The sequence below is a fragment of the Chionomys nivalis genome, chromosome 1 (genome assembly GCF_950005125.1).
Source record: "Chionomys nivalis chromosome 1, mChiNiv1.1, whole genome shotgun sequence".
NCBI lineage: Eukaryota > Metazoa > Chordata > Mammalia > Rodentia > Cricetidae > Chionomys > Chionomys nivalis.
In genome coordinates, this window is record NC_080086.1 from 193,168,686 (window position 1) to 193,196,648 (window position 27,963).

At 41.9% G+C, this 27,963-nt stretch overlaps 1 protein-coding gene across 14 annotated transcripts in view; it reads left to right on the forward strand.

The window, feature by feature from the left end:
- Ica1 (islet cell autoantigen 1) overlaps window positions 1-27,963 on the forward strand; it is a 141,494-nt gene that overhangs the window by 86,247 nt on the left and 27,284 nt on the right. For all 14 annotated transcript variants that reach the window (XM_057763510.1, XM_057763559.1, XM_057763505.1 and 11 more), the window contains 2 exons: window positions 15,028-15,153; window positions 16,436-16,534. In XM_057763510.1, the coding sequence (XP_057619493.1) occupies window positions 15,028-15,153; window positions 16,436-16,534 (225 nt within the window). The remainder of the gene's footprint in view (window positions 1-15,027; window positions 15,154-16,435; window positions 16,535-27,963) is intronic.

Consider the following 27,963-nt stretch of genomic DNA (forward strand, 5'->3'; position numbering starts at 1 on the left):
CAGATGTGTGTGAGCGGTGCCTCAGAACTCGTGTCTACAAAGCCTGAAACACTGCCAGTGAGCCTTGGGCGCTCACAGATGCCAGAAATAGCATGACAAGCAAATATTGTCCTATTTTTACAAACTCGAGTTTGATACAGTAAATCCTACTGTGGTGTTTAACCAAGCCTAAACAGATTGCTGCATACAATAAGCACTGTATTGCAACAATCATATACAACTTAGGAAGGAAATATGACTGTTCTGATGAGTTTACTCTGAGTCTACATCAGAAGAGCCGTACCTTCTCACTGTATTTGGTACGTTTCATGGTCGGTATGTTTCACAGTCCCCTCTGTCCATAAACTGCAATAAAATGCAGAAACTGTACTGGAACTGCATCTTTTCTGGCTAAATGTAGTTTGTATTTAATTTTTTAGAGCCCTTTATATATGACTGCTACTGTCATTGACATCACTCCTCCCTCCTGTCCTCCTCCCGATGTCCCCCTCCCAAATTCATGGCCTCTCTTTCTGTAGGTCTCATTACACAGGTGCATGATAGATACAAGTGTTCTTGTCTTTGGTTAGGAATAAAAGAGCAAAGTCATGAACTATCAGTATGGAGATACTGAGATACTACAGAGACACAAGGCACAGTAAACGTGGACAGCTGGAAGCTGACAGATTTGACAGTTCACGTGAAATGGATTTGTCTCTTGAAATACTGCACACTTATAAGGCTTGTGCAATCAGAGCACTTGAGATCTAGCAACCTGTGTAGGAGCTCCTCCCTGTAAGACAACCGATTCTTCCACTCTCCACAACCTTTGACCACTTGGAGCTCTTCATGTAGGAGTACAGCCTGGTAGAACTTCCTCCATCCACACTGGCTTGTCATCTGGTGGTGGCATTATGCAGGTCTTGTTCCAGTAACCATATTATTGAGAGTTCCTGGGTACGTCCTCCCTGTCACATCAGCAGGAGACAGGATCTTGTAAAGGCAAGGTTTGGCTTTATGATATCCATAAGGACCACTTTAAATCGTGTGTGCTAGACAAGTATTCTACCACTGAGTTTGCACCTAGCCCCCAAGTAAATTCCTAAAAATCGAAATCACAAAGAATGTTATCTGAAACTACAACAGAGCTAAGCTATAAATCATTTGCAAGTATTTAACTGTGTCGTCTCCCAAATTATTAGAAGTAGAAAAAAAATATCTATCCGCATAGCTCATGGGTCAAAAGAACACATCACAGGGGAAATCAGAATGCATTTTGAGAATGAAGAAGGGAAATCACAATGTATCAAGTTGAGTGGGATGCACATAAAATGATGCTTTAAGGGGAGCTTGTACCATTGAATGTTAAATGTTTAGAAAATAAGAATGCTCTTGAGCTGTAACCTACTTCTCAAAAACTAAAATAAACAACTAAATAAACCTATTCTACTGTAAGGAAAGAAATTAAGCAAAAGTTTTCAAATTATGGAGTACTCATGACTAATCAGTACACGAGAAAAGGTCCAACATACTTGACAATGAAGCAAAGGCTAATCAGACTGTACCATCCTCCTGTTTCACTCCAATTAGAATGACTGTCCACCACAAAAAAATAAATAAATAAAAACAAAAACAAACAAAAAAAAAGAGCATAGACAAATCAAATTATAAACCAAAAAGCAATGTAGAAAACCAAAAGCTGGCCCTCTGAATAAAAATTATTCAAATGGACACCCTGCCTAGATTGACTGGGAACAAAGGAGAGAAGCCATGGACTGTCAGCATGGAGACAGCGAGATCCTACAGATGCTTGAATGGAAGACAACAGCAGGGACAGCTTCAGGCCCACAGGGCCAATAATTCACACAAAATGGACCAATTCCTCAAAATACACAAAAACAATAGAGTGTCTGTTTACTAATATAGCTTTTCCTCAAAGAAATTTCCAGCCTCGTTCTAAGGGAAGCACGACAAGGAAGACGAGTCAACTTTCCACTGATTTCTGGTTTTGTTTGTTCCGGCTTCTATTCTGTCGTTTGGAGACAGGGTCTTGCCGTGTATCACAGGCTGGCCTACAATTTGATTCTCCTGCCTCCAATGGGTGGGGTAGGGGGACAACTGAAAAGGCCATTTGAAGAAAAAAATACATAGTATTGACATGGATAATAAATATATTATTAAAACATTAGCAAAATAACACTCAAAAGGCTGAGGCAAGATGATTGGAAGTTAGAAGACAACCTGAGCTACCTAGGAAATTCTCCCATTTAAAGGAGAAAAAAAAAAGAATGAGGCAAGGTGTTGCTGGGGCAAGTTAACGGAATGTTCTACATTTGACTGAGTGATGCTTATGCAAGTTTGGGAATAGAGTGAAAGTCGATGAAGTTCACACCTTAAATGGTGACCTATGTGGCCTGTGGGCTGTAGCTCAGTAAAGCTGTAAAAAATAGTATTAATGAGTGAATTCCAAGAATAGATAAAAGAATAGTGTTGCTTGACTGAGTGCGGTTACTAAAGAGTGGAGGTCAGCTTAAAGTCCATTAATCTGCTCTGTGGAGGAGACCAAAAGCAACAAATCAAATAGCTGGTACAACAGAGACAGAAAGATTGCCTGCTACAGTCCAGGTTCATTCCCGGCAGAAGTCCTCACATACAAAGGGCAGAGAAACATATGCTCAGGGTGATAATGGGGACAGATAAAAACGCTACAACAAAATGCTTGGCGCCGAAAGACTGCAAAGACTGCTTCCTCCATAAAAGCATTGACTGAGTCACCTTCCACTCCACATTACCGTATCAATATGGAAAGGCAAAAAAGTCAATAACACATATTTGCAAGGGAGAGGTTTATCTGTCTTTATTTTCAAGGAACATTGTACAAATGGGGAGAGTACTGCAGAGATATATATATAGGAAGAAATCTAAGGAATCTTAATGAACATTTAAAACTACTTTAACAATATCACAAGAAATAAGGTAACATCACAAAAATCAATTGTATTCCTTGTAATTGTCTGTGAAAGTTTCTAGAAATGATAATACCATCAACAAAGAGAATTAAAGGGCTGGAAAGATGGCTGTGGTTAAGAGGACGTGGGTTCAGTGCCCATCACCTACATAATGGCTCACAGCCATCTGTAACTCCAGTTCAGGGGAATCGGATACCCTGTTCTGACCTCTGCAGCAGTACTTTCTCATTGGGACCACCAGCCCACCAACAGTGGCAAAGCGACTTATTAATTATGAAAGCTTGCCCGTTAGCATAGGCTTGCCCCACTAGCTCTCATAATTTAAATTAACCTGGTTTTGTTAATCTACACTCCCCCACATGGCTCGATTGCCTCTACTCTGTACCATACGTCCAGCCTTTTCAGTGTCTTCCCTGGCATCTCCTTGGTGTAATCTGTACACCTAGATTCCTCCTCCTCTTCCTCTCTCCCCAGAAATCCTGCCTATCCTCTCCTGCCTAGCTCTTTATTACACCAATCACAGTGATACATCTTCAGATAGTGCACAAATATCCTACAATGGGCCTCACCATATATCCCTGGTTGGCCTGGTACTCATGTGTAGACTAGGCTGTCCTTAAACTTATAGAAATTCATTTGCCTCTGCCTCCTCTGTGGAATGCTGTGGCTACAGGCATATCCTGTAGCTCTTTTTAAGTGTCTGTGTATATGAGCTTGGTGTTTGTCTAGGCTCGCGTGCCAGGGCACATGTGTAGACAAAGGACAACCTCATAGAATCCATTCTTTCCTCCACCTTTATGTGGGCTCCAGGGATTGAGCTGAAGTCACAAAACTGAGCCATCTCACAATCCTCAAAAGATTTATTGTAGAAATCCATAAGGTTTGTGTAGAAGGCCTAGAAATAGCCAAAATACTTGTGAAAAGAATAAAATCAGGTCTGGGCATGTAACTCAACAATAGAGCATATGGCTAGCATACGAAGCCATAGATTCACTCCAACACACACACACACAACCCAGAACAGCAAAGTCATAGAACTTAGACTTCTTGACTGTAAGACTTACCAGAATTGATAGTAATTATCCAGGTATGGTGTTGGCATAAGAATGTTCACATCAAATAAAAGGAACGGAGTAGAAAACCCAGAGTTGAACCCTCATGCACATCGCTTGCTGGTGTTGCTGTGGATTGCAGGGTAGTGCAATGGATGACTGGATCTTTAAAAAACAAACCAACCTACAAAAACTGATGCTGTAACAGTGATATAGCCACAAACAAAGTGAATCTGTACCCTATCCCATACCATACTCCAAAAAATGGACTTGAAGCCAGGCAATGATGGCACACATCTCTAATCCCAGCACTCGGTAGGCAGATCTCTGTGAGTTCGAGGGCAGCCTGGTCTACAGAGTGAGTTCCAGGTCAGCCAAGACTACACAGAGAACCCCTATATCAACAAACAGCAACAAAAAACATTGAAATGGCTATAAATATAAAGATAGTTTTTAAAAGGAACATTAAATTTCTGTAAGACAAAGGGTAAGGAAACAATGTCTAATGTCTTGAGCTAGGCAAAGGTTTGTTAAGGTTCAAAGAACACACACTAAAAAAGAAAAGTTGGTAAACTGGATTTTATCAAAAGTGAAACAATTTCTTTTCAAAAGACATTATTAAGAAATGAAAGGCACTTTCAGACTTGAAGAAAGTATTTCCAAAGTTATATCTGATATGACTCGTATTCAGAATACATGGGGACTCTTGTTACTCAATAATCAGAAGACAAGCCCACTTTTAAAACTAGGCAAAAGCTCTGCATAGACATGTAACTAAAATTATATAAGATAAGTAAAAATGGAAAGTTCAGTGGCATGAGTCATCAGAGAAATGCAAATTAAAGCTGCAATAACTGTGACTACCTCTCCAATTGCAAAAAAAAATGCAGAAAGATTGTAGTAATCAAAAATGGAAAGGGATGGTTATAAGGAAACTTGGATTCTCTCATAGAATTTGTGAACAGCCTGGGTTACCGTCTACTAGATCCAGATAACAGGGAGCCATTTTTTAACTCATTTAGGCAAAGGAGGGAGCTGATCAGAGAGCTCTTCCTTATCTTCTCCCTACTTCCCCTGTATCCTTTTGGTCCTTAAAACATTGTGCGTGTGTGTGTGTGTGTGTGTGTGTGTGTGTGTGTGTCTGTGATGGGATGTGCATAGGTGTAGATGTATATCTGTGGTGGGATAGGGTGTGTATGTGTGCATATCTGTGATGTGTGTTTATCTGTGGTGTGGTGTGTATGTATAGGTGTGCATGTGTGGGTATGTGTATGTGTAGTGTGATATGTGTGAATATAAGGGGTGTGTATGTGTATCTTTGGTATGGTGTGTGTGTAGGGGTGCATGTATGTGTGTGTATCTGTTATGGTGTGTATGGGTATGTGTATATGTGTATCTGGTAGTGTGTGTGTATGTGGGGTGTGTATGTATCTGTAATATGCTATATCTAGGTATATATATGTATCTATGGTGAGATATGTTTTGTATGTGTATATCTGTGGTAATGTGGGGGGCGTATGTGCTATAGAGATGAATACTTTGCATTGTATGAATCTTGGCTATTGATACAAATTTAAGGTCAATTTTATTATATTTATATTTCTTCTCTTGACTAAGGTATTGTGTTTGTGTAACTCATTTAAAAATGTAATTTACAATTAAGAAATATAGGTTAATAGTCATCTATAAAACAAACTTGCAGGACCCACATAAAAATGACTGCTAAAGTTGCCTAAAGAAGGTGAGACAGTCCTTCAGGATTCCTGATTCATGAAAGAGAATGTCTGCTAGACATTCTGCAGGATAGAGACAAAAGTGATTGACAAACTGCCAATATAGGTGGAACTGTCTTTGAAATTTCCTGCTTCATGGAAAAGTCTGCTGAATACTATGGGCCTGTCGGCTGAAGATGGATGCTGCAGAAAGACTTTGGGTGACTGTCCAGGCAGAAAGATGTTTCTGTCAATTCTAGAGTTTTAGAAGTTGCTTACAATGCACTTCCTGTTTACTTAGGTAATACTATATCCTTCTGGAGTCTTTGATGAAGTTGAAGAATAGATATAGTTTTCCTTAGTTATGATAATAGATAAAGTAGATATAAATGTTGTAACTAATTCTTGTTTAATAACTGTTTTGTTATTTGTAACCTTGCTATGTTAAAGTTAAAACCTTCCTTTTTATTTAGACAGAAAAGGGGAGGTGATGGGGGATTCCCCTCTGTCTCCTGTGAATACCATTGGTTAATGAAGAATCTTCTTTGGGCCTATTGCAGCACAGAATAGTGCAAGGCAGAAATTCCAAACAGAGGAGCAGAGAGTAGGCAGAGTCAAAGAGATGCCGTGTAACCATTTGAGGAGAAAGATGCCTGCATGGCAGTACCAGTAAACCATGAGCCTCGTGGTAAAATATAAAATAATAGAAATGGGTTAATTTAAGATGTAAGAGCTAGCTAGAAATACACTTAAGATATGGGCCAAGCAGTATTGCAATTAATATAGCTTCTGTATGATTATTTTGGGTCTGGGCAGCCGGGAAAAGCATCCACCAACAGGTATGGGTGTGCAAGCACACACACAATGTGCTGTATATGCAGTATATATAGTAACGCTTCAGCGTACAGCTGTGGGTGTTAGGTCCATGCATGGGAAAGGAAAGGAAGGGAAAGACACCAGGCATCTTCTCCTCTCTTTCTACCATATTGCCTGAAGGCAAGATCTCTCTCTGAATTTGAAGTTCACCTTTTGGCTAGGCTGACTGCCCTATCAACACACCAAGGCTGGGTTACCTGTCGCCATGACTTCTGTATAGATATGGGGACTTGAGCTCAGGTAAATCCTCATTACTGCAGAGCACGCACCTACTGAGCCACCTCCCCACTGCCTCTCTGCTTCTTTTTAGTTTTTCTCGGCAAACCAATTCTCTGTGCATCATCAGACACTCGAATGTCAGGACTTTCTGCCCTTAGAGCTTTTGCCAAATTGAGACTAAATTTCCTTGTTTCAAGTTCAAAATCCTAAGAAAAACGGATCTGGTTTCTCCAGCTGAGACCACCATGGTGCATTATGATGGATTTAACTTGGGTTAAAATGCTGTGATATTGCCGGGCGGTGGTGGCGCACGCCTTTAATCCCAGCACTCGGGAGGCAGAGGCAGGCGGATCTCTGTGAGTTCGAGACCAGCCTGGTCTACAAGAGCTAGTTCCAGGACAGGCTCCAAAACCACAGAGAAACCCTGTCTCGAAAAACCAAAAAAAAAAAAAAAAAAAAAAAAAAAAAAAAAAAAAAAAAAAATGCTGTGATATTTAGTGCTAATTGTCAGTGGACAGAATCTAGAAGCGCCAGGGAGCTGGGCCTCTGTCTGTCTGTGGGGTTATCTTGGCTATGTTAACTGCTACGGGATGACCCATTTTGAGCTGTGGGTTGAACCATTTCTTGATCAGGGGATCCTCGACTATATAAACGGAGAAAGCAAGCTGTGTGCTAAGCATACATTCATCCCTGTTTCCTGATTATGGGTGTGATATGACTAGTGGCTTCAAGCACCTTGACTTCCCTGCCAAGGACTGTATCTTGAACTGTGAACTGAAATAAATGCTTTTTTTCCTTAACGGCTTTTGTCAGTATTTATAACAGCAACAGGAAAAGAAACTAAGACAAGAATTGCGGCTGAGAAGTAGGAGGGCTGCTGCTGTGTTTAACCTGGCCATGTGATTCTCAGACCCGGAGATGTTTTTTGTGGCTGGAATGTAAAAGAGTTCGCAACTTTGGGTTACAAAATTCACTGAATTTTGTAGACAGCTCAGTAGGCCGTTCTTCTAGGTGGGAGCCTAGAAGAAGGATTTTGAGGGAACTACAGACAGTTGGGGGCTACCTCATGAGGGTTTGGAGAGGAGCAAAGACTCCATTGGATATTGGAATTGAGACCCTCTGTGTGATATTTTGGGTGAGAATTTTGATTTGTTCATTCTGCCTGTGTCTGAGAAGTTGAGTGAAGTTGAATTTAAAGACAATGGATTAATTTGTCGGAGGAGGAAAGATGTATGATCAGATAAGGTTCTCAGGAAGAAGGGTGCTGGCAACATGGCAGCCATGACTGCCGAAAAGATTCGCAGTACCAGAGAGAAATCTGGCCTTCTGCATTGGGCAATGAGAAAAATACTTTTGAAAAAAAGACACCCCTCCTACATCAAAGGACCCAATTTGCAAAGATGTAAATTTGTGTGAAAAGAGAAAGATTGACCTGAGAATGGGCTAGTAGTGGGGGATGGGTTTCCCCTCTTTTAAAGCAACTGCCTAGGAGAGAGAGAGAGAGTCAGCACACCCAAGCTGATGTATCTGGGGAAAGGAGTACATCCCAGGGTGACTACAGAACTTAGAACCCTTATCCATATGGCACTGGCTTTTTTTTTTATTAAATTTATTTATTTATTTAAGATTTCTGCCTCCTCCCCGCCACCGCCTCCCATTTCCCTCCCCCCTCCCCCAATCAAGTCCCCCTCCGTCATCAGCCCTAAGAGCAATCAGGGTTCCCAGCCCTGTGGGAAGTCCAAGGACCACCCACCTCCATCCAGTCTAGTAAGGTGAACATCCAAACTGCCTAGGCTCCCACAAAGCCAGTACGTGCAGTGGGATCAAAAACCCATTGCCATTGTTCTTGAGTTCTCAGTAGTCCTCATTGTCTGCTATGTTCAGCGAGTCCGGTTTTATCCCATGCTTTTTCAGACCCAGTCCAGCTGGCCTTGGTGAGTTCCCGATAGAACATCCCCATTGTCTCAGTGTGTGGGTGCACCCCTCGCGGTCCTGAGTTCCTTGCTCGTGTTCTCTCTCCTTCTGCTCCTGATCTGGACCTTGAGATTTCAGTCTGGTGCTCCAATGTGGGTCTCTGTCTCTGTCTCCTTTCATCGGCACTGGCTTTAAAGGCATAAAAGATGAAAGATTGCAGGGATTGTGTAGAGCTGCTGAGGACAGGCAATGTATGACAGGGTCTGAGTCTCAGAAATGCTTGGAGCATGGGGCATATACAGAAGAGAACTGTAGACACAGATTCGAACTGAAAAGAATGTAGTTTCATCTCACATGTACTCTCTCCTCAAGGCCTCTGTTGTGTCCTGAATCTCTCTTAGGTCAGCACAGTGTTTTCTGTACTCACCATCACCACTTCAGTCTGAGGCTCTGTCATCATTCCCCTGACTTTCGGCCTAACCTTATCCGCCTTTGTCTCTCTCCTGCTGCCTGTCTGCACACTGCACCAATGGAAAAATCTTGGCTCTCTCTTGCTTAAAAGCCTCCAAAAACCATGTCTAGGTCAAAAACTAAAATTCTAAGCCCACAAGTAAGTCTACCAGGATATGACCTGACTTTCTTCTGCCTCCTCCCATGCCGCCTTGACACATATTCTCAGCAACCCAGATATGCTCATCCACTAGCAGTCTGATCTGCTCTATTGTCTCTTCTTGGAGCCTTTTCATTACCCAGCCCCCAACACTCACCTTGCAACTGGAGTACTTTTCACACTGGTAGCCATGCTCAGTCTTTTTAGTGTGTGTGTGTGTGTGTGTGTGTGTGTGTGTGTGTGTGTGTGTGTTTAGTGTGTGTGTGTGTGTGTGTGTGTGTGTGTGTGTGTGAAAGAGAGAGAGAGAGAGTTAGAGAGAGAGAGAAAGAGAGAGTTATCTCCTGAAAGAAAATCTAAAATTAAGAGTGGAAATTTTTTCTTTTGTTCTTAAAGGAAATAAGACCCTTAGAAAACAACAAAAGTATGCTCTGGTTACTTGGTTGTGGGGTAACATGAAGCCCTGCCCCCACAAGCTAGCCAAAGCAGAATGAACTGAGGATGGATCACTTTGCTTTTACCCTGGGTAGTTCAAGTTAGGGGCTAAAAGGTAGAATTTCACATTAGGAGGAATGAGTTCAGAGATATGCCTTGTTGTTTTGGCAGTGGAGACATGGCTGCTTTCTTGAGTAAATTGAATTTCTGTTGCCGGAGGAAGACAAGACCCAGACTAAAGAGGGTCTAATATACATAATTACTTCCGAAAGTTTGGGAAATAAGAAGAGAAAGATGGAGTAACAGAAATGAAGAAATAAACAAAAGGTGCATTTATTTGAATGAAAAAAATTTAAAGAGCCTTGAAAACCACAGTAGCTCCTCAAGATGTTTATGTAATTGAATTGAATTTGTATGGGATGGAGAGGAAGGACAATGAAAACATTCTCACTGGTGCTTCTGAAGGCTTATGAAATTGCCCTCACAGTGGGGGTCTGTGCTTTGCTAGATTGTTGGAGTTTTGTCCTCCGCTAGCAAAAAGTGGGTTTTAGAGAGAAGATGTGGGACGCAAACTATTCAACAAATTATCCTGGATTCCAAATGCCCAGCCTGTCACATCCTCCTTGTTTGGCATGGAAAGGGCGGAACATTTGGGAACTCAGCAGCGCGTTAAATGTTTTAATAATCATTGTTGACACACAAAGCATATGGCCTCTCAAAACTCACTGGGTCAAGATCGAAATCCTCTCCATTTCTAAAATTACCCCTCAAAATCTGAACAAAATTCTCTGAAGCACATTTCAAACTATATGCCTTCATGAGTTTTATGTTATAAGCAAGGGACACAAGCAAGCAAGCTCTCTCATGGAATGTGAGCACTGATCATATAAAGGAAAAATCAAAATTTGAACCCAAGGAAAAAGTCCAATTTGCATCTTATTAGAAAAATCTAGAACTTTTATACAAGTAAGGTGGTCTTCTGCATGCATAGATTTGCTTTAAGAGCCAACTCTGGTACTGGCTCTTCCAAGAAGCCCTCAGTTTCCTGTTTACATCAATAATCTGTGGTTATAATCATACTGTGAAATAAAACCACCAGAACACTCAAGTACTTACAACAATAAACATCTCTTTATTGCTCATAAGTCTATGGTTAACAGGGTGTTTCCAGTGGGAGGGGGGCGGAGCTACTCACACACTGGTCGGTAGCCAGCTATGGGGCAGGGAAAGATTGTTAATAATGGTTTAATGGTTGAGCCCCCTCCTTAAGTCTCTTCGTGCCGTGTGGCTCACACCCATCCAGCTGGCCATTCTGAGTGTGTTCTCATGGCTATCACAGAGGAGGCAGAGGGAAAGTGGAAACACGCTGGCATTCCCGTTTTCAAGTTTCCCATCTCCTTACATCTGTTAGCCTCTCTGTCCAATACCAAGTCACATGGCTAACCCTGATTTCAGAGTTAGAGGAGACTTCAAAGTCACAGCGCCAAGTATAGGAAGATACAATAAGGACACTTCTTGGGACTTTAATACATCACCCTACAATGATGCCACCACCCAGCAATAATAATGCCAACACCTTACAATGGCCCCTACACTAGCAGCACTCCTCATTCCCTTGTCTATGCTCTCTCTGGTCTCAGCTCTATGTTGTGGAATAAGTCTTTTTGCACACTGTGAGGAAGTGTCCCTTGAATTGGTTTAATAGGAAGCTAAACAGCCAATAGCTAGGCATGACTTAGGGGGCAAAGAGGACACTAGGAAGAAGGAGGCAGAGTTGCTACCCAGATACAGAGGAAGCAAGGTGGGCAGTACAAAGGAAATAAAGTCATGAGGCAGAAAGTAAATTAATAGAAATAGATTGGTTTAAGTTATAACAGCTAGTTAGAAACAAGCCTAAGCTATTAGCAGAGCTTTCATAATTAATAAGAAGTCTGTGTTGTTCCTGGGGAGCTGGTAGTCCTGCTGAAAAGGGCTGACGACTGTTCTAGTCTTACACTTCTCTCGTAGTGTTATAATTCCTGACTCTTCTCTCCTTCTTAGAAGCTGAGGATGCTCGTAACAATGTGCATTCATTCATAAACATCTAGTGACTATAATGCTCTTAACAATGTATATGCATTCTTAAACATCTGGTGACTATATTAGGATGCTCACATGTGTTATTACTTTACAATCTCTGCCATGCATAGCATAACATCTGACTCATATGTACTCCATAACATGTACTGAATGAACACATACACAGAATCTCATGCCCCGAACACGTTCATTCCCCTTTAAAGGAAAAGCCTTCTGTGGACAGATGTCTTTCAGGATCTGGTTGAGTGATGCTGACCCTTGGTGCTCTACAGTAAAAATTTCAGCTGCTGAAATTCTGTCCATCTAGATTTCCTCTTCTTCCCTGGCCCCCAGAAGCCCGTATTCTTTCCATCTCTTTGCTCCTCTCAGAGGACGCAGAACATCAGTGATAGTTGACTCCTCTTATACTCTTCTTACAGTAAGAACTCCCAGGGGGGGAGACTTGAGTTTCCACTCTGCAGTAAAGAATAATCCATCTCCAGCATGTTTGTGCTCAGAGCGAGAAAAACTGAGAAGAACAAGTAGCTACTGCCCGCTGGTCTCACCAGCGCTATCTATAGACAGAGACTTGAGAGGAATTCTTAGAAAATTTTGTGTGCAGCTATCCATGTAGCCATGATTCTTATAGGTATTAATTCTGGCGATGTGGTGGGAAATGCTTAGCCTCATTATTTTTCCAGTTGCCTACAAGCCTAAAGGGAAACTTGTATTTCTAGGTAGAATCCAATTTTGGACTTCTTGATTGTTCCAGGCAGTAGGTAAGGTGTTTGAAGGAGCATAGTAGCATGGCTACTAAGTCAGAGAGCCAGCCCTACCCTAATTCAGCCCTTGCCCTGATGAAGGCTTAAGTCATCAGCAGCAAGAGAAGGTCAGTATAACTGCTATAGTAGAATATCAGCATGGAGTGAGTAAATTAAATCAATTGTTCTATTTATACTTATCATTCCTATTATTGTGTAATCCCACATAAACCTGTAAACTGTGAATATGTTATGATACATAGTGAAATAATTGTACTTATATCAAATAATATATTTACTTTCATGAAAAAATTAAGGCAGCACTTTCTTTTTAAGAGAAACTTGCACACCTATGCCACAGCCCTTGTGTGAAGGTTACAGTGACAACTTGTGGGAGTTGGCTTCCTTCTTCTATTATAAGGAGTCCAGGAATTGAGCTCAGGTCATCAGGCTTGGTAGCATGTGTCCCTATCCACTGTGCCATCTGGCCAGCCCCCCAAATCACTCTTTCTGGAGCTATTTTAAAGGCTTTAATTGTGGAATTTCAAAATGGCATGGGAAAGTTCTTCATTCAGTCAACAAGTATGTATTCAGTACCTGCCTTGCACTAGGCTGCCAGGTGAGGTAGTGGTGGACGAAAAAGACATTGTCTATGCTGCCTGGGACCTTATGGTGAAAAGGCTATAAATAATAAGTCAGCATTGCTTTTAATCCTCATCTTCCCAGTCTCTGAGCTTCAAGAATTTTGTAAAATATTTTAATATTTGAATTTATCAAGTTGAACACATTAAATATACGTCAATTTTTTATTATTTATTTATTTATTAAAGATTTCTGCCTCCTCCCCGCCACCGCCTCCCATTTCCCTCCCCCTCCCCCAGTTAACTCCCCCTCCCTCAGCAGCTCGAAGAGCAGTCAGGGTTCCCTGCCCTGTGGGAAGTCCAAGGACCTCCCACCTCCTTCCAGGTCTAGTTTGGATGCTCATATGTCAATTTTATACATCAAAAATAACTCACTAAAATGTCATTTTTTTAAAGTGACTGGCTTTCCTCATCCATAATATAATATGGTGACACTTTGGAATAGAGGGAGGGGAGATTTTGACTTCATGGTTTTTAAAGAAATATATATGTATGTATTTAGGCAGAGTCTCATGTAGCCCAGACTGGCCTCAAACTCTCTAAGTATCCAAAGATGTTCTTAAATTTCTGACCCTCTCTTCTTCATCTCCAGTTTGCTGACTTCAGGGGCAAACCACTGCACCCAGTTCATGCTGGGTTGGGAGTGAGGCTTCATGAACCCGACTTCAGCCCTTCGCCGACTCAGCTCTCTCCCCGCTCCGCCCTCTCAATGTCAAAACTCTCCTTTCTTATAACAGTGCTGTTGTAATAGGAGCGGCGGGGCTGCGTCCCCGGCACCCGGCTGCCTGCATGGCTTTACCAGAAATAATTACACAGAAACTGTATTCTTTTAAACACTGCCTGGCCCATTAGTTCAAGCCTCTTATTGGCTAGCTCTTACATTTTGACCTAACCCATTTTTAATATTTTGTGTAGCACCATGAGCTGGCTTACCAGGAAAGATCTTAACTTGCGTCTGTCTGGAGTGGGAGAATCATGGCGACTCCCTGACTCGGCTTCTTTCTCCCAGCATTTGTTTTGTTTACTCCGCCTACCTAATTTTCTGTCCACTCTGCCTACCTAATTTTCTGTCCTATTAAAGGGCTAAGGCAGTTTCTTTATTTAACCAATGAAATTAACTCCTCCATCACAGTGCATGAGTTAGCATCTGCACAACTTTCCTGGTCGCCACTCCTTCCCTGAACTACAGTGTACTTCAAGGGTGGCGAGAGGTTTCCTGGTGTTCACCAATCAAAAAGAAAAATTGAAAAGTTATTGGTAGCAATGGTTTCAGCTATGGCAAAATTCTTTGATATAATTCCTCAGATGGCTCCCGAAGCAGCAAAATGATGTTAGTAGAAAAAAATAAAACCCAAGAAAGTATAGAATCAGTAAATAGGACTGTATCCATGATAGTTTCTGCATTTAAGCAAATGTTACCCAAGATGTTAATGTTAGGAAGTCCATTGAGGACTGTGCGGTAACTCAGCATCCGGTGCCTTGGAACAGAGTGAGGCCAAGAGTCTTTAGCATCTGGATGTCTTCAAATTTCTCCTATGACTAGCTTGTAATTGCTCTGAGGAGACAGAGTTATTAATCTCATTCTGCAAAACATATAATTTGTATAGTAAGTCTGTTACAAAATTGGTCATCACAATTCTCATCTAGGTATTTCAGAAGTTGAAGAATGAACGTCAGAGCAGCTCACTTGCCTGGAACTTTGATGGAGTTTTCTTATGTAAGCCTTTCGCAGGTCTTTCCTCACCTGCAGATTTTAACCTCATGAAGGCTCCAGTGTCTCAGAGACTTACTTTTTCTTTTCTAGGTGCAGACACAAGTACGCCTTGCAAAAAAAAACTTTGACAAATTGAAGATGGATGTGTGTCAGAAGGTGGATCTTCTTGGAGCAAGCAGATGCAATCTCTTGTCACACATGCTAGCAACGTACCAGGTAACAAAGTAATATCTGTGTTAATGAACAAAGGACTTTCAGAGACTTAGATAATGGGGAAATCTGTGTTTGGATGGAAAGAATGACCTGGGCATCATGGATTCTGAATGCATCCTCTTCTCTGCCCTTCAAGGCTTTGCAATTTAATCATCATTATAATCCCTATGTGCTGTATACACAGTGGAATTTTCCATTTTCCTGCAATTACGTTGTGGGTCCTTTCTGCCTGGAATACCTTTTTTTCCCCCATGCCTTTTCCAGCTCTTGCTCTGAACCACTTTAGCACAACGCTTCATGCTGTGATTATTCAGCACCCTTGGTCTGTCTCTCTTGACATCAAGGTCCTTCAGTGCAGCCCTGTGTCTATCCTCAGTGCTCATGACTCCAAACGAGTGTGAAACACCAGATGCTCAGTATTGTATGAAAGTGAAAATTATTATAACCCAATTTCTTTTCCTCAAAGAATTCAAAGTTTAGGAAGAAAACTGGAGGCAGTAATATTTTACTATATTTCCTAAACCCCTAGAAAAGATGTTCTAAGCAGGAAAAAAAAAACTTTCAAGAATTCCATGGTCATACATACCTTTAATCCTAGCACTCGGGAGGCAGAGGTAGGTGGATCTCTGTGAGTTCAAGGCCACTCTGGTCTACAAAGCAAATTCCAGGTCATCCAGGGACACTCCATGAGACTGTCTCACCATTACCACCCCTCTTGAGAGAAAGAAAGAAAGAAAGAAAGAAAGAAAGAAAGAAAGAAAGAAGAAAGAAAGAAGAAAGAGGAGAAACAAGAAAGAGGAGAAAGAAAGAAGAAAGAAAGGAAAGGAAAGGAAAGAGAGAGAAACAGAAAGAAAGGAAGGGAGGGAGGGAGGGAGGGAGGGAGGGAGGGAGGGAGGGAGGGAGGGAGGGAGGGAGGGAGAAAAAAGAAAGAAAGAAAAGAAAGAAGAGAGAAAAGAAAGAGAAAAGAATGCCAATGAGACTTTGAAGAGGGAGAAATCAAATGAGATGAATGGTTAGCCCTGGGTTTTGGAGGATGAGCTGAGTGGGACAGACAAGATGGAGAGGCGAGGGTCCAGGTGGTAGGAGCAACCTAAACGTCGGTGGAAATTTAGTTGGATGACAATGACATACCAAGTCTAAGTGAACTATTGGAGAAACAGGTACAAAGATGAGTGCAAATAAGATGAGACAACCTGGAAAGTCATAGATAAGACTTACTTCTCTGGGGACCAGGGTCAGAAACGGGCGTTTGAGACATTATTGATCTTACCATCTTTCTTTACAGACTACTCTGCTCCACTTTTGGGAGAAAACTTCTCACACCATGGCAGCCATTCATGAAAGCTTCAAAGGTTATCAACCATATGAATTCACGACATTAAAGGTATGAAACCCAGAGAGACAGCTAGCAAATCTGTGAAAGGGCAGTTTTGTTTGGATTACAAGGCAAACCCAAGGCAGGGACAGCTATGCCTCTGACTGGGCCTCTCATTTTACATCATGATAATCCATACTCATCTGACATTGTTGAAGCAAGATCGCTCAAGAACAGGTAACTAATTACTTTTTGTTTAGGTTAGTTTTATTTTCTCATTACCTAGGTTGGAATTTAGGCTGTGTACATGCGAGACTGTACATACTCGACTGCTGGAGGAGGGCATCCATGGCGGCTCTCTGACTCTGCTTTTTTCCTCCCAGATTTCAGTTCCGTCTTCCCCGCCTACCTAAGTTCTGCCCTATCAACAGGTCAGGGCAGTTTCTTTACTAACCAATGAAAGCAACACATAGACAGAAGGACCTCCTAAACTACTCTAAGACTGAATTACATCCCTACTTTTTAATTATTAAATCTGAATATTCTCATCTAAGAAGATATATTTATTTCCTCCATTATTTCTGAAAACTATCCCTTTATTCTGAAGTTATATCCACATAGGATTGAAACTTTCCATAAGACTATAGTAATATTTTCTAATTGAAAGAGCAACATTAAACCCGAGGATTCTTGCCTCAAAGGGGATTTGTGCAGTGTCTTATTCTCAGTGTTGAAACTGACTTGGAATTATCTCGCCCTAATGGTTGCTAGAAATGAATGCACATCAAGATAAGAAAGTGATTTTCATTCCAGAAGGATTTTAAGAATTGATGGGGGAGAACAGTGGGTGCTTTGTTGTTGGGTTGTATATTTGAAAAAAAAACTATCAGGCAAGAACTTGTAAAAGCAAACCTTGAAATTACTCACTTCTAATTTTTAATGCAATTTATAAGGGTCCACTTTGCTAAGAAAACATTAAAAACCTATTGCTTCTTTTTTTTTTTTTGCCTTAAAATGCATCTTTGATTTTAAATGTTTACAAGTCACCTACAAATCTACAAAACTACTGAAGTAGAAGCCTTCAAAGACCTTATGTGAATGTGAAGGTCTCAAGAGGGACCCAAGATTGTCCACTTACCCTGACATACCTGGCCATGGAGCTGTTCCTCACAGTCCCTGCCTTGCTCAGTTGCTCAGTTGATGCTCACAGACATACCTCCTGGCGAATGCCCCCTGAATATGCACTGTTTCACTCTGTCAGCTGTGCACACTGGCCACAAGAGGCTTTTCATTTCTTATCCATCCTGTCTGTGTGTCATCTCCCAAATGTCTCACGCACAGTCAGCAAGCAGCCTCTGTCACACTGTCAATGTTACTGTTGGACGCAGCTGCCTTTCTTCTCCGTGATTTACAGATGTGCTCAGCAGCTTAGGACATCGTCCTCCTGATCAAGGCAGACCACATTTACAGCTCTAGCTACCCGCAGTTCTTAGCCTGGCCTGAGCAGACCGCAGACCACTCTTCCCTGGGACACGTCTGGGCCATCCTCATTGTTCTGTTGTTATTGCTAGTTCATCTTTCTTTTTATACTATCAGGGATTGAACCTAGGACCTCATGCAAAAACACTCCACTGCTAACTTGTGTTTTAAGCCTGCATGTTTTAATTTTCATCCAGTACCAAATGTCACTGTCTTTTGAAACAGAAATTGGCCAGGAGACAAATAAAATAGCCCCGACCTCAAATATAATTTAAAAATTTCCAGTGTGTGAGTTTGTTGTATATAAGTGACAGTATGAAGTTGTTACCCAAGCATAAAAGAACACACGTGTATCCTGGCTTCCTGGGCTGAGGAAAGTAAGACTCCATGATCTTTTACCGTGCTGTTCACCCTACAGAAAGGATCATGCTGCTTATGTCAGAGTATCACTGAGCAGGAATTTAGTGAAAGTTTAACAGTCGTGATTTAGGACATAATTACAGATATTTTGGGCACACAGCTTTTATATCCCTTGACCTTCCCTTAAATTATAGTTAAATAATAGTGCATAGCTTATTTATAATATAATCTTGTAAGATAAATATATCTCTTAAAATATAATGGTGTTAAGTCAAATTAATAATAAGTATCCAAAAACTCGTTAAATAGGCTGTTCTTTCACTAGCCTGAAAAGAATGACATTGATCTAGGCCTTCGGTGGTAACACAAGCTGATAGATAATTATGTGTACTCCCACTGGACATAATAGAATCCTGTTACATACAGGTCATTATTTTTTATAGATAGACATACTTGTGTATCAAATTGTATGCCATAAAATGTAAAAGGGAAATACATCAATTCCCTATGTGCCCTGATCGAGTATGATGATGCTGTTTGAATATCTAGAATTCTTGCATCCGTAAACATAGTCTGTATTTGTAAACTTTTTATTTCATCCAACTGATCTTTCAAAACCTATAGTTTTAGAATGGCATTCTAAATTGATAATGGGTATTTTGAAATATAAATAAATGTTTTCACAATTAATTTGTCCTCCAGGTTTACATAAGCAAATAGCCCCTTAAATGCCTTTTGGGATTCTGGCAGGAAAGAGAACGTTGTCTTAGGAGAGGCTTGCCAAGCAATGTCTGGTGATGCAAAGCGGGCCGTTTGCTTTCTTTGCTCCGGGGTGTATTCTGAGTGTGTTGATAATTGTGCCTCTGCAGCTGTATTTCCTGACTATTAGTTTTATGCTTGATGAAGGATGATAATTAATGTGTTAAACACTTGGTGTGTCCTGTTTGAGAGGGGGATTTTCTTACAGCAGAAATATATGGATACAACTCATGCTCCTGGAACTTCAAATAGACCTTCCCCTAAGAAATATATAATAGTTCTTTTGTGAAATAAATTCACTATAAAAATGAATCTCTCCCTCATATATTCAAAATATTCAAACGATGATTTTGACCACTTACGGGAAATGCTTTTATGGAATAACAATTACTATTCTGTCCAGGCCTGAAGTGATCATAGTGACAGTACCTTGGGGAGGGGTTAGGATCATTCCAATCTCAGGATAAGTTTTTAGCATTCAATGTTATAGAAAATTTAGCTTTCATATGTAATCACACAAAAATGCAAATCTGATCATTGTAATGGTTCCAACTAAAACAGAAACATTCTAACTCCAAATGGCTGCCTATAAAAGGTGAGTTTTCCCAAGCTTCTGCTTTCAAACAACAAATACTGGTTGATTCATTAAAATGTTACTAAATGCGTATCCTACATGAATTACCTTTAATGTATTAATTTTACACTGATTCCAAACCTGGGAAAACTTTTCACATGGCAGGAATTATCACGTCCTGGGGCTAGGCATGGAATGTTACTTGCTGGATCTGGAAAACGTTGTCCCTTTTCTGGGGGAGCAATTTGGATTAGAGCTTAAAGCATTTTTTGGAAACTAAATGGAATCCTGTCTCATTAGGAGAGAAGTGCCTTCTTAAGTTGGCAGCCCTTAGATGTGGTTGTTTGCTTCATCCTTGCAGCTATCACTGATGCATTTCTCCCTGCATCCAGGGCAGGCGACAGCCACAGAGGAGTCAAGTGGCTTACCCTGGCATCTACAGTTCCTTTTACATCAATTGCCATTCCCTCCCTACCCAGCCTTCTGACAGTGGGTGGAGCTAGATGTTTTTATAGGGATATTAGGGTAAGGGCTAGGCCCTTTACAGCAGAGGTTGAGGTCTGGGCACTTTACAACACTGTAGTGGACACACACTTCTGAAGGTGAGTTGAAGGCCGCATGCCCTACTTTGTTTGTATTACAAGGCTATTGAGGTTCGTTTTCATTTGCTTAAGACAGAATCATAACCTGCACTGACTTTAAACTCATGTTCCTCCTACTTCAGCCTCCCAAGTGCTGAATTATAGGTGTGCATGATTAAAGCACATTTTTTAAAATGTGAGATAGTGTTTCACTATGTAATCCAAGATGGCCTGAAACCCACACTCCTCTCATTGTACACCTGAGTTCTTGGATGCTGTTTTATTTTTGAAGCCATTAAAGTGCTTGTGTTTAACAGAAACGGTCAGCTGCAGGGTATAGCCCTGTGATACACTTCCTGTCAGTGCTTTAGGAACAAACCCTAGATTTTTTTCCCCTTTGCTCTTTACGTTTTCAGATAATATGATAAGGCACATAAGAGCACAGTCAGTCAGCCCAACTCTGCCAATGCCCAGCTGTGCCAGAGGTGGTAAAGGCAGTAATGAGGAGGTGGTCGTGAAGGAGCTGCTGCTGCTGAGGGGGTTGGCAAGTGAAGACTGTTGGTGTTGCTGTGGTGTTGACTTATAGTGGTAGTGGCGTTGCTGTTACTGAGACTGGTGGGACTGGGGGAGGAGGTCGTGGTGACAGGGGTATTGGTGGTGAGGGTGATGGCAGAGGAGATGGTGGTGGCAGGCATAGCAAAGGCCTTCACCATCAGCAGCCACGGAGAGCATCTGGGAAGAGGTGTTGTTGGGGTTGCCAGGTCTATCAGCCCAGTTTCAGTTGTTTTCTTACCATTTCCGTCTCGGATTGTTAGTTTGACAGCCGGTCTCACAGGCAGATCTTACCAGATCTCAGTGAGGACCAACCTGGCCCACATCCTCCCTGGTTTCTCCTGGACATCTGGCAGTGTCTGTTCCCAAACCTGTCCTTCAATCCCACAGGCCTTAGTCTGCTCTCAGGCAATTCTCACCAGGAGTGGGAAATCCAGAAAGGCAGGAGGGTGTGCCATTCATTAGCCCGGCTAGCTCTAACCAATACCAACTGAATTTGCAACTTGCACTTGGTGTGTGCCAAGATTTACCTCTAAGGAAACCTGAACTTAAAAACTTAACTCCAAGCGTGTTCAAAAATACCACTGGAACAGCTGTGGCCATCCCTTCTTCTCTCTGGGGTGTGGGTCCCAGCTCTGGTGCATGGAACATCATCCTGGAGACCAAAGTACTCTTAGGTTTCAAAAGACAAAAACATCCTTTTCTGAGTTTTGTTTTCCTCAAATGCACATGCTGAGCTGCCTTCTTCCACCCACCTCCACGTTTCTCAGCCAGTCACTTGAGCATCTACCAGCAAACCACATGGCTCTGTAGCAACTTGCTTTGAAAATAATGCCATAATAGTTTTTATGAAAATTGGGTAAATATCTCTGCAGTGCTATTTTAGTTAACAGTCCCAACAAGGCAATTACTCATGGCAAGCATCCAGAATATTTTTTTTTTATACTTTAAAGATGTTTTTCTCAGAGTCCTTACTTTACAGGGTTCCTAGCAATGCTTTTTCCTTCTTTTTTTCCCCAAGCTGTTCCAGACCAGATCATTGGAAAGAACAAATTTGGAGACATATCCCAGTCATTGGGGAGGAGGGACTAGATGAGCTGACCAGGGCCGCCACTGAAACCCTCATTTGCCGCTCTGCCTTCTGGTGATTGGCATGATTTCTCCCTGGCAGCTGGTCACTCAGGCTCTTCTCTCAACAGGGTGGGACTTCTCCTGCCCCTACCTTACTTGTCCCCTAACTTCTCTTTGCAGGAAAGAAAAGAATACCCCCAACTGTTTCGGTAGTTATTCTGTGCCAGATGGTCTGCTATGAAATAATGTCTAGGAAAGTTTTCATACAATATGTGTGAGTCTTAAAATGGACTTAGGTTGAGGTTGCAATTAATAACACTGTTAGGTTCAAGCATTCGCTTATAGAAAGTGCCTGTGTTTTGTTAACCCTCAAATTATCTTTGGAATGCATGGGTATGCTCAATCCTATTCCCATGTTTCAAATGAAACTGGAGCCCAGAGACAGCTAGTCATGTGCCCACAGCTCTGGCCTGCGCAATAGCTCTGGGAACACAGAAGTTCAGACATTTACCACCATGCTACGACCTGCTTCCCACAGGCACTTCTGGCTGTGAAGCAGGTGAGCAGGAGATAGCAGAAATGCCACCTTTCAGAAGAACAGCCATAACTTCCAATTAAAAATAATACTTTGAAGTTTTCTCTTGTAGATGAAAACTATAATTTATGTGGCAGCCCCTCAAATGCCTGGGAACGTGTGGCTCCTCTTTAAGAAAGTGGAATGCCATCTGCTTCCCGTCCTCACCACTTCTTATTAAAGGGCAAACAGAGTAAATGTGCTCGCTTCCTCTAGACTTTTCCTAAACAGTGCAGTTTTAAAGACGAATTCAAGTCTAGCTTCTAACTGTCTGTGGTTGAGTGGCCTGGGGCAAGTTACTTCACTTCTCTGAGTCTCCATGGTCATGCCAGGAAACCAGTGAAGCTTAGGAGGCTCTTTGAAGCCTGAGAGTGTGAACTCAGAGTGTAGAACCCGCCACAAGATGACCACTGAACCCACTGGGCTCCCTCCAGACCCTTCAGAGTCCTGACCAGAAGGATTTGTACTGTTTGGTACTATGCATTCTCCCAGTTTAGCCTTCTAATGGTCCCTAAAAGTGTATCCATGGAATTATCTCCATGTTCTGGTAGGTAAACTGAGGCCTGAGAATATTGAGAACCGTGTTCATGTCAAAGCGCTGCTTGATGTATCTCCAAAGACCGCCTCTTTCCAGCACACTGAGATGCCGTCCCACCAATTCCCCATGCTACTTTATAAGATTATATGTCTTCTGATGATAGCTTTCCCCTCTAATTTTACTTCGCTCTGTTGTTCTACACTTCAGTTCCCAATTAGCACTAGTACTAGATTAGTGGGATCCCTTTTATGGTGTCATTTGTCCTGGTGGGGGAAGCGTGTGGTAGGGGAGAGGAGCACATATGTTCTAAAGGTCCAGGAATCGCATGGCTGGTGCACACCATGTCCTCCGCTTTTTATTCCTCATGTGTTACTAATTACACACACACAAACATACACACACCCAACGGAATGCAGCATCTTTTGACCATACGAAACTATTTTAAGTGCTTTTGTTTCCTTTTTCTGACAATTATTTGGCACCTTCATTTGCGTATAGTATAATTAATGGAAAGTAGCATAAGAAAATAAAGCGTCTAATTAAGAACTACAGGAAATGTTATTCCGTTGTGTAAGTTGGGCTTCAATTTGGGTTATTAGAACTGGCTGCTGGCCTTTTGTCTCAGGAATTTGTTTTGTTGAGCGTTTTGCTTTCTTTCAGATGAATGTTGCTGTTGCTTTTATTTTCCTAATACAGGAAGTAGTAATTCCCTTTATTTTATTAAGCTGTTTCCTTTTTAAGACACGTCCACAAGCTAGGTCTGCACATTTCCTTTGCCACGCTGATCTTATATATTGTGTGTGTGCTTCCTGGGGCCATTTGTGCACTGATGGAAACTGTTAGCCTGTTGTCATAGCCTGACCAGGGAAAGGCTACTTGGTCTGACCACAGAGAACCTTCAGTGAGGGGTGACACTGTGCACTGTTAATATGCAGTGATCTTCACAGACAGTTTGAGCGCAGGGCTGAGTGAATTGAGGTTTAGAAGCAGAATGCCTCGGAGTTTTCATTTCTGGCCGCGGATTCAAATGTGGTTTCTGTCGGCCGGCAGTTGGAAATAGTTCTGTCTGATGGCTGTTTCTTCACACACAGCCCCAGACCTCTTCTGTCCATTCTGCCTGAGCACGATGACATTCAGAAAATGCTGTCACTCCCGACTTCTTCAGAGGCCGTGGGGTCAGGTAGTTTATTGTTTGTTTTGTTTTGGTCTTTGTTTTGTTTTGTTTTGTTTTGTTTTTATCTAAATTGTGAACTTCAGAATAATCTGAAAAGTTCATTTCCATCATCCCTGACCCCAAACTCTCCCAAACCATTTACTCACTCCCCATGGCCTCTGGTCGAGGCAGGAGAGTATTCCTCCATCCTACAGAATACTGTGCACTGGAAAGTCACACCAGAAACTAATTTTTTGGGTGGGCTCGGATGCGAGCCTTTGAACTTGCTTTTCAAGTTTTTTTTTTTTTAAGCATACTCCATCTTCCCTGAGAAACAAGCTTTGTGCATAGTTCTGCCTTTTGTCTTTTTGATTTCACTTTGTTTGATCTACAAGTTTTACTTCAGACTTGCCCATTGACAGTGATCACGCTGGCAAGTGTAGCACTCTGTGAATGTATTGGAAATCTTTGACTTACAACTTTAGAAATGTTTGAATTCTGTGGCCAGGCAGATTGTATCTCAGATAAGATGATGTGTGTGAACACAATATTCTCCTTCAGTCAAAATTCTCAAAGCAAATAAATAAGCTGATATGCTTACTATTAATTTTCCTGGTGGTTTTATAGGCCTCTTTATAGTATTCGCCCTAACCTTTAAGTTTCTTAGCTAAATAGATCTAATTTTTAAAGTTGACATTATATACATTAAATTTCAACCAACAAGTACCTAACTAGCACTTCCCTGGCGGCAGAAACTAAATTATCATAGGGACAATAGTAATGTAGGAAGAGAAGAGTAATTGTCACAGGAATTATTAATAGTAAATTAAAGTAGCAATTGGAACTGCAGCTATTCTGTTGGGAAAGCACAATAGTGTCTTAAGTGTGACTGTGGTGACAGGGAGCTAACAATTGAGTCCCTGCTAATGGCCCAACAGGGGAAGGGCTTGAAAAGAGGCAATGAGTGGTTTACATTACAATGGGATTGTCTGAGAGCCGCTCAAGTGTGGTCAGGAGGGGAGGTGGGCTGGAGACAGGAGGACTGAGAACCAAGCAACTGTCAAGGGCATCTTGGGGTTTTAGACAAGGGCCCTGGCAGCTAGACGCAGCCCACTGAAGCAGACGTGTCCATGGGCTGCCCAATGTTGATTGACACAAAGGAAACACAATGAGAAGATAATTGAGCGAACCAGGAGGTCTGGACAAGTGTCATAGGATCTAAAAGTAAGTCCTGGGAGCCATCAGAAGATTGGCTGAAAATACTCCTGCCTTCACTCTGACCAGAGTTGAACCATTCTATGGAGAATAAAGCTTCTGTTACAGAGAGAGAGAGAGAGAGAGAGAGAGAGAGAGAGAGAGAGAGAGAGAGAGAGAGAGAGAGAGAGAGAGAGAGAGGAGAGAGAGAGTTGCCATGACTGGCAAATGTATTGAAAAAATATGCGCCTGACATCTGATGGACTCCCAGTTTCGATGACACATTTCTAACATACTTGCACACCCACACATTTTCACACTGCTTTAACTGGCTGTTTTAGTGTATCAAACACGGCCCTCTAGAGCACAGTCCAGATCCATTGTGGCATTTGTTCTAATCCTGTCCTTTGTAGCATTTCCCCTCATAGTCCAGTCCACAGCCACTGCCCACGTATTGTGTGTAGTTGTCATGCATTAGAGACACAGAGCACAAAAGTGTGCGGGAACAAAGGAGGCAGAAGGGCCACTGGGGACGAGCTGAGGAGAAGAATGTTCTCCCTGCGAGCCACTGCTGGCCACGTGATGAGATCTCCTGAGACTTTTACTCTTGCCGATGACATCACAGCCACTGTGGCTTCTTCACACAGGGCACACTGTTCCTACCTTTGGGTCTTTGCTTCAAGCTTTTCTCCTCACCTAATTGTCCACGACTGGTTTCTTCTCATCATCCTAACTCCCAGTTGAAGGGCCAGCCCCAAGAGAGGACATCTTATTCACTGAAATAATCTGGTCATTTTTGGTCTCCCTGTTTAAATGATCTGCCTGGGCACATCACTTGCTAACACTTCTTCTTTTCACTGCTGTCCTGAAAATCCCAAACAACATCTTACACATGGTAGGCACGCAAAACCTATCAGTTGATTGAATTTAATGTCCAGAGGCAGGGAGTCATTAACGATAACTGCACAGACAGGCTTTATGCACTAAAATGCCTCAGAACTGAAATCAAGGACATAGACTCAGTGAAGGGACCTTGGGTAGCAGGATGGCTGGAAGGCTCGTACTGGCTGCCAAGCTTGACAGGGTGAGTTTATCCCCTGGAACCCACGCAAGGGAAGGAGAGAATTCCTTCTTCGTGTTGTCCTCTGTCTTATACACATGCACCGTGGCACACCCCTACCCCCACATACAAAATAAATAAATGCTTAAAATAGATATAAAAACCTTGATTGTACATTAGAATATTGGCGAGAGAATGAGCAATCATATATTTTAATATTAAATGTTCACAACATGTAAAATATTTTATATCTTCAACTCTAAACTGTTTTTATACACAAATTATATTGGTTAAGAAAGTACATAGTATCTATAAAAAGGCACACCATAATCAGAGTATAGATGCAACCTGGTGTCAAAAGAATGTTCTCAAATCCGGAGTGCTCAGGGAAGTTGTGTGGAAAGTAGCAGTAATTGATTTGGGCTTTGAAAGGACTCGGGATTTCTGGGGTGAGCAAGTGTGGAGAACAAAGATGGGATGGGAACAATAAGCACAGGGAAGACTCCAAGGAGCTGGCTGTAACTGAATGAAAGGGCGTGGTTTGTGGATCACGAGAAGCAGCAGGAGCTGGTGAAGGTAGCACCACATTTAGGTCACTTAAAATCAAGCAGAGAGAGGTTTTTAGATTAGGCATGGAGAAAAATCAGGAACTATTATAAATTCTTGAGAACAAGGGTAGTATGATGGCATGGATATTTTAGGAAGATTACTCAGGGTGGGGAGTGAACTAGGCTGGCAGTTGGGGGGGGGGGGTAACACCAGTATCCATCTGGTGTCCGGAGCAGACTCCAAAGTCAGCCTGGGCTCTGCTTTGCCTGGTCACTCCAGTCAGCCATCACTGATCAGTCTGCGCTGGCCCCAAGCCCACCTCCTCTGAGTGTCACGGTGGAGAAGAGAGCGGAAAGGCGGGGAGGCCCAGAGGATGGCGACCTGGACTTTAGTAGCTCTGAGAATGTAAGAAGGGTGAATGTCTTGAGATAGTCCTTTTGTCTTGGTAGGTTTTGTGTACATCATTACTCGTTGTTAAAGAAACATTTGCTTTCTCTTTCTGGGTCTCTGCTACTGGTCTCTGCTACTGCAGTTTGTAGGGACTTGCTTCTTCAAAACAAAAACTTCCCTTAAATATTTAACAAACCTTTAAAACAGTAGCTCGAGCAAATGATGTGCCAACCAAAACAAAGAAGAAAGAAAGTAAAGTCTATTGCCTGTTTTTAATCCGCAAAGGCTTGGGGAGACACCTGCTCTGTCCTTCCGTGGGAGTTAAGCTGTCAGAATATGTTAGGATGCTATTTTGTTCTTTTTTAAAAAAACAAAACAAAACAAAACAAAAAAAAACAGATTTTCATTAGCTACTATTTTTAAAGATGAGTTTTAAATTGCAAAATAACAAACAAAATTACACATCAAATGCAGTCATCTCAGCTTGGGAGTCAGCGGGGAGCCTCTGCTGTGTGAGAGTTTGGGCTACAGGCACAATGCCGTGTTTACCCTAGCTGCATGCTGTCGCTGGAAAGCAAAGTTCACAGTGACCAAAAGGCCTTTTCTGAATAACTTATCCCAAAGGGGAAAACATAAACCCTGTGGCAAATCAACCCTCCCTTGT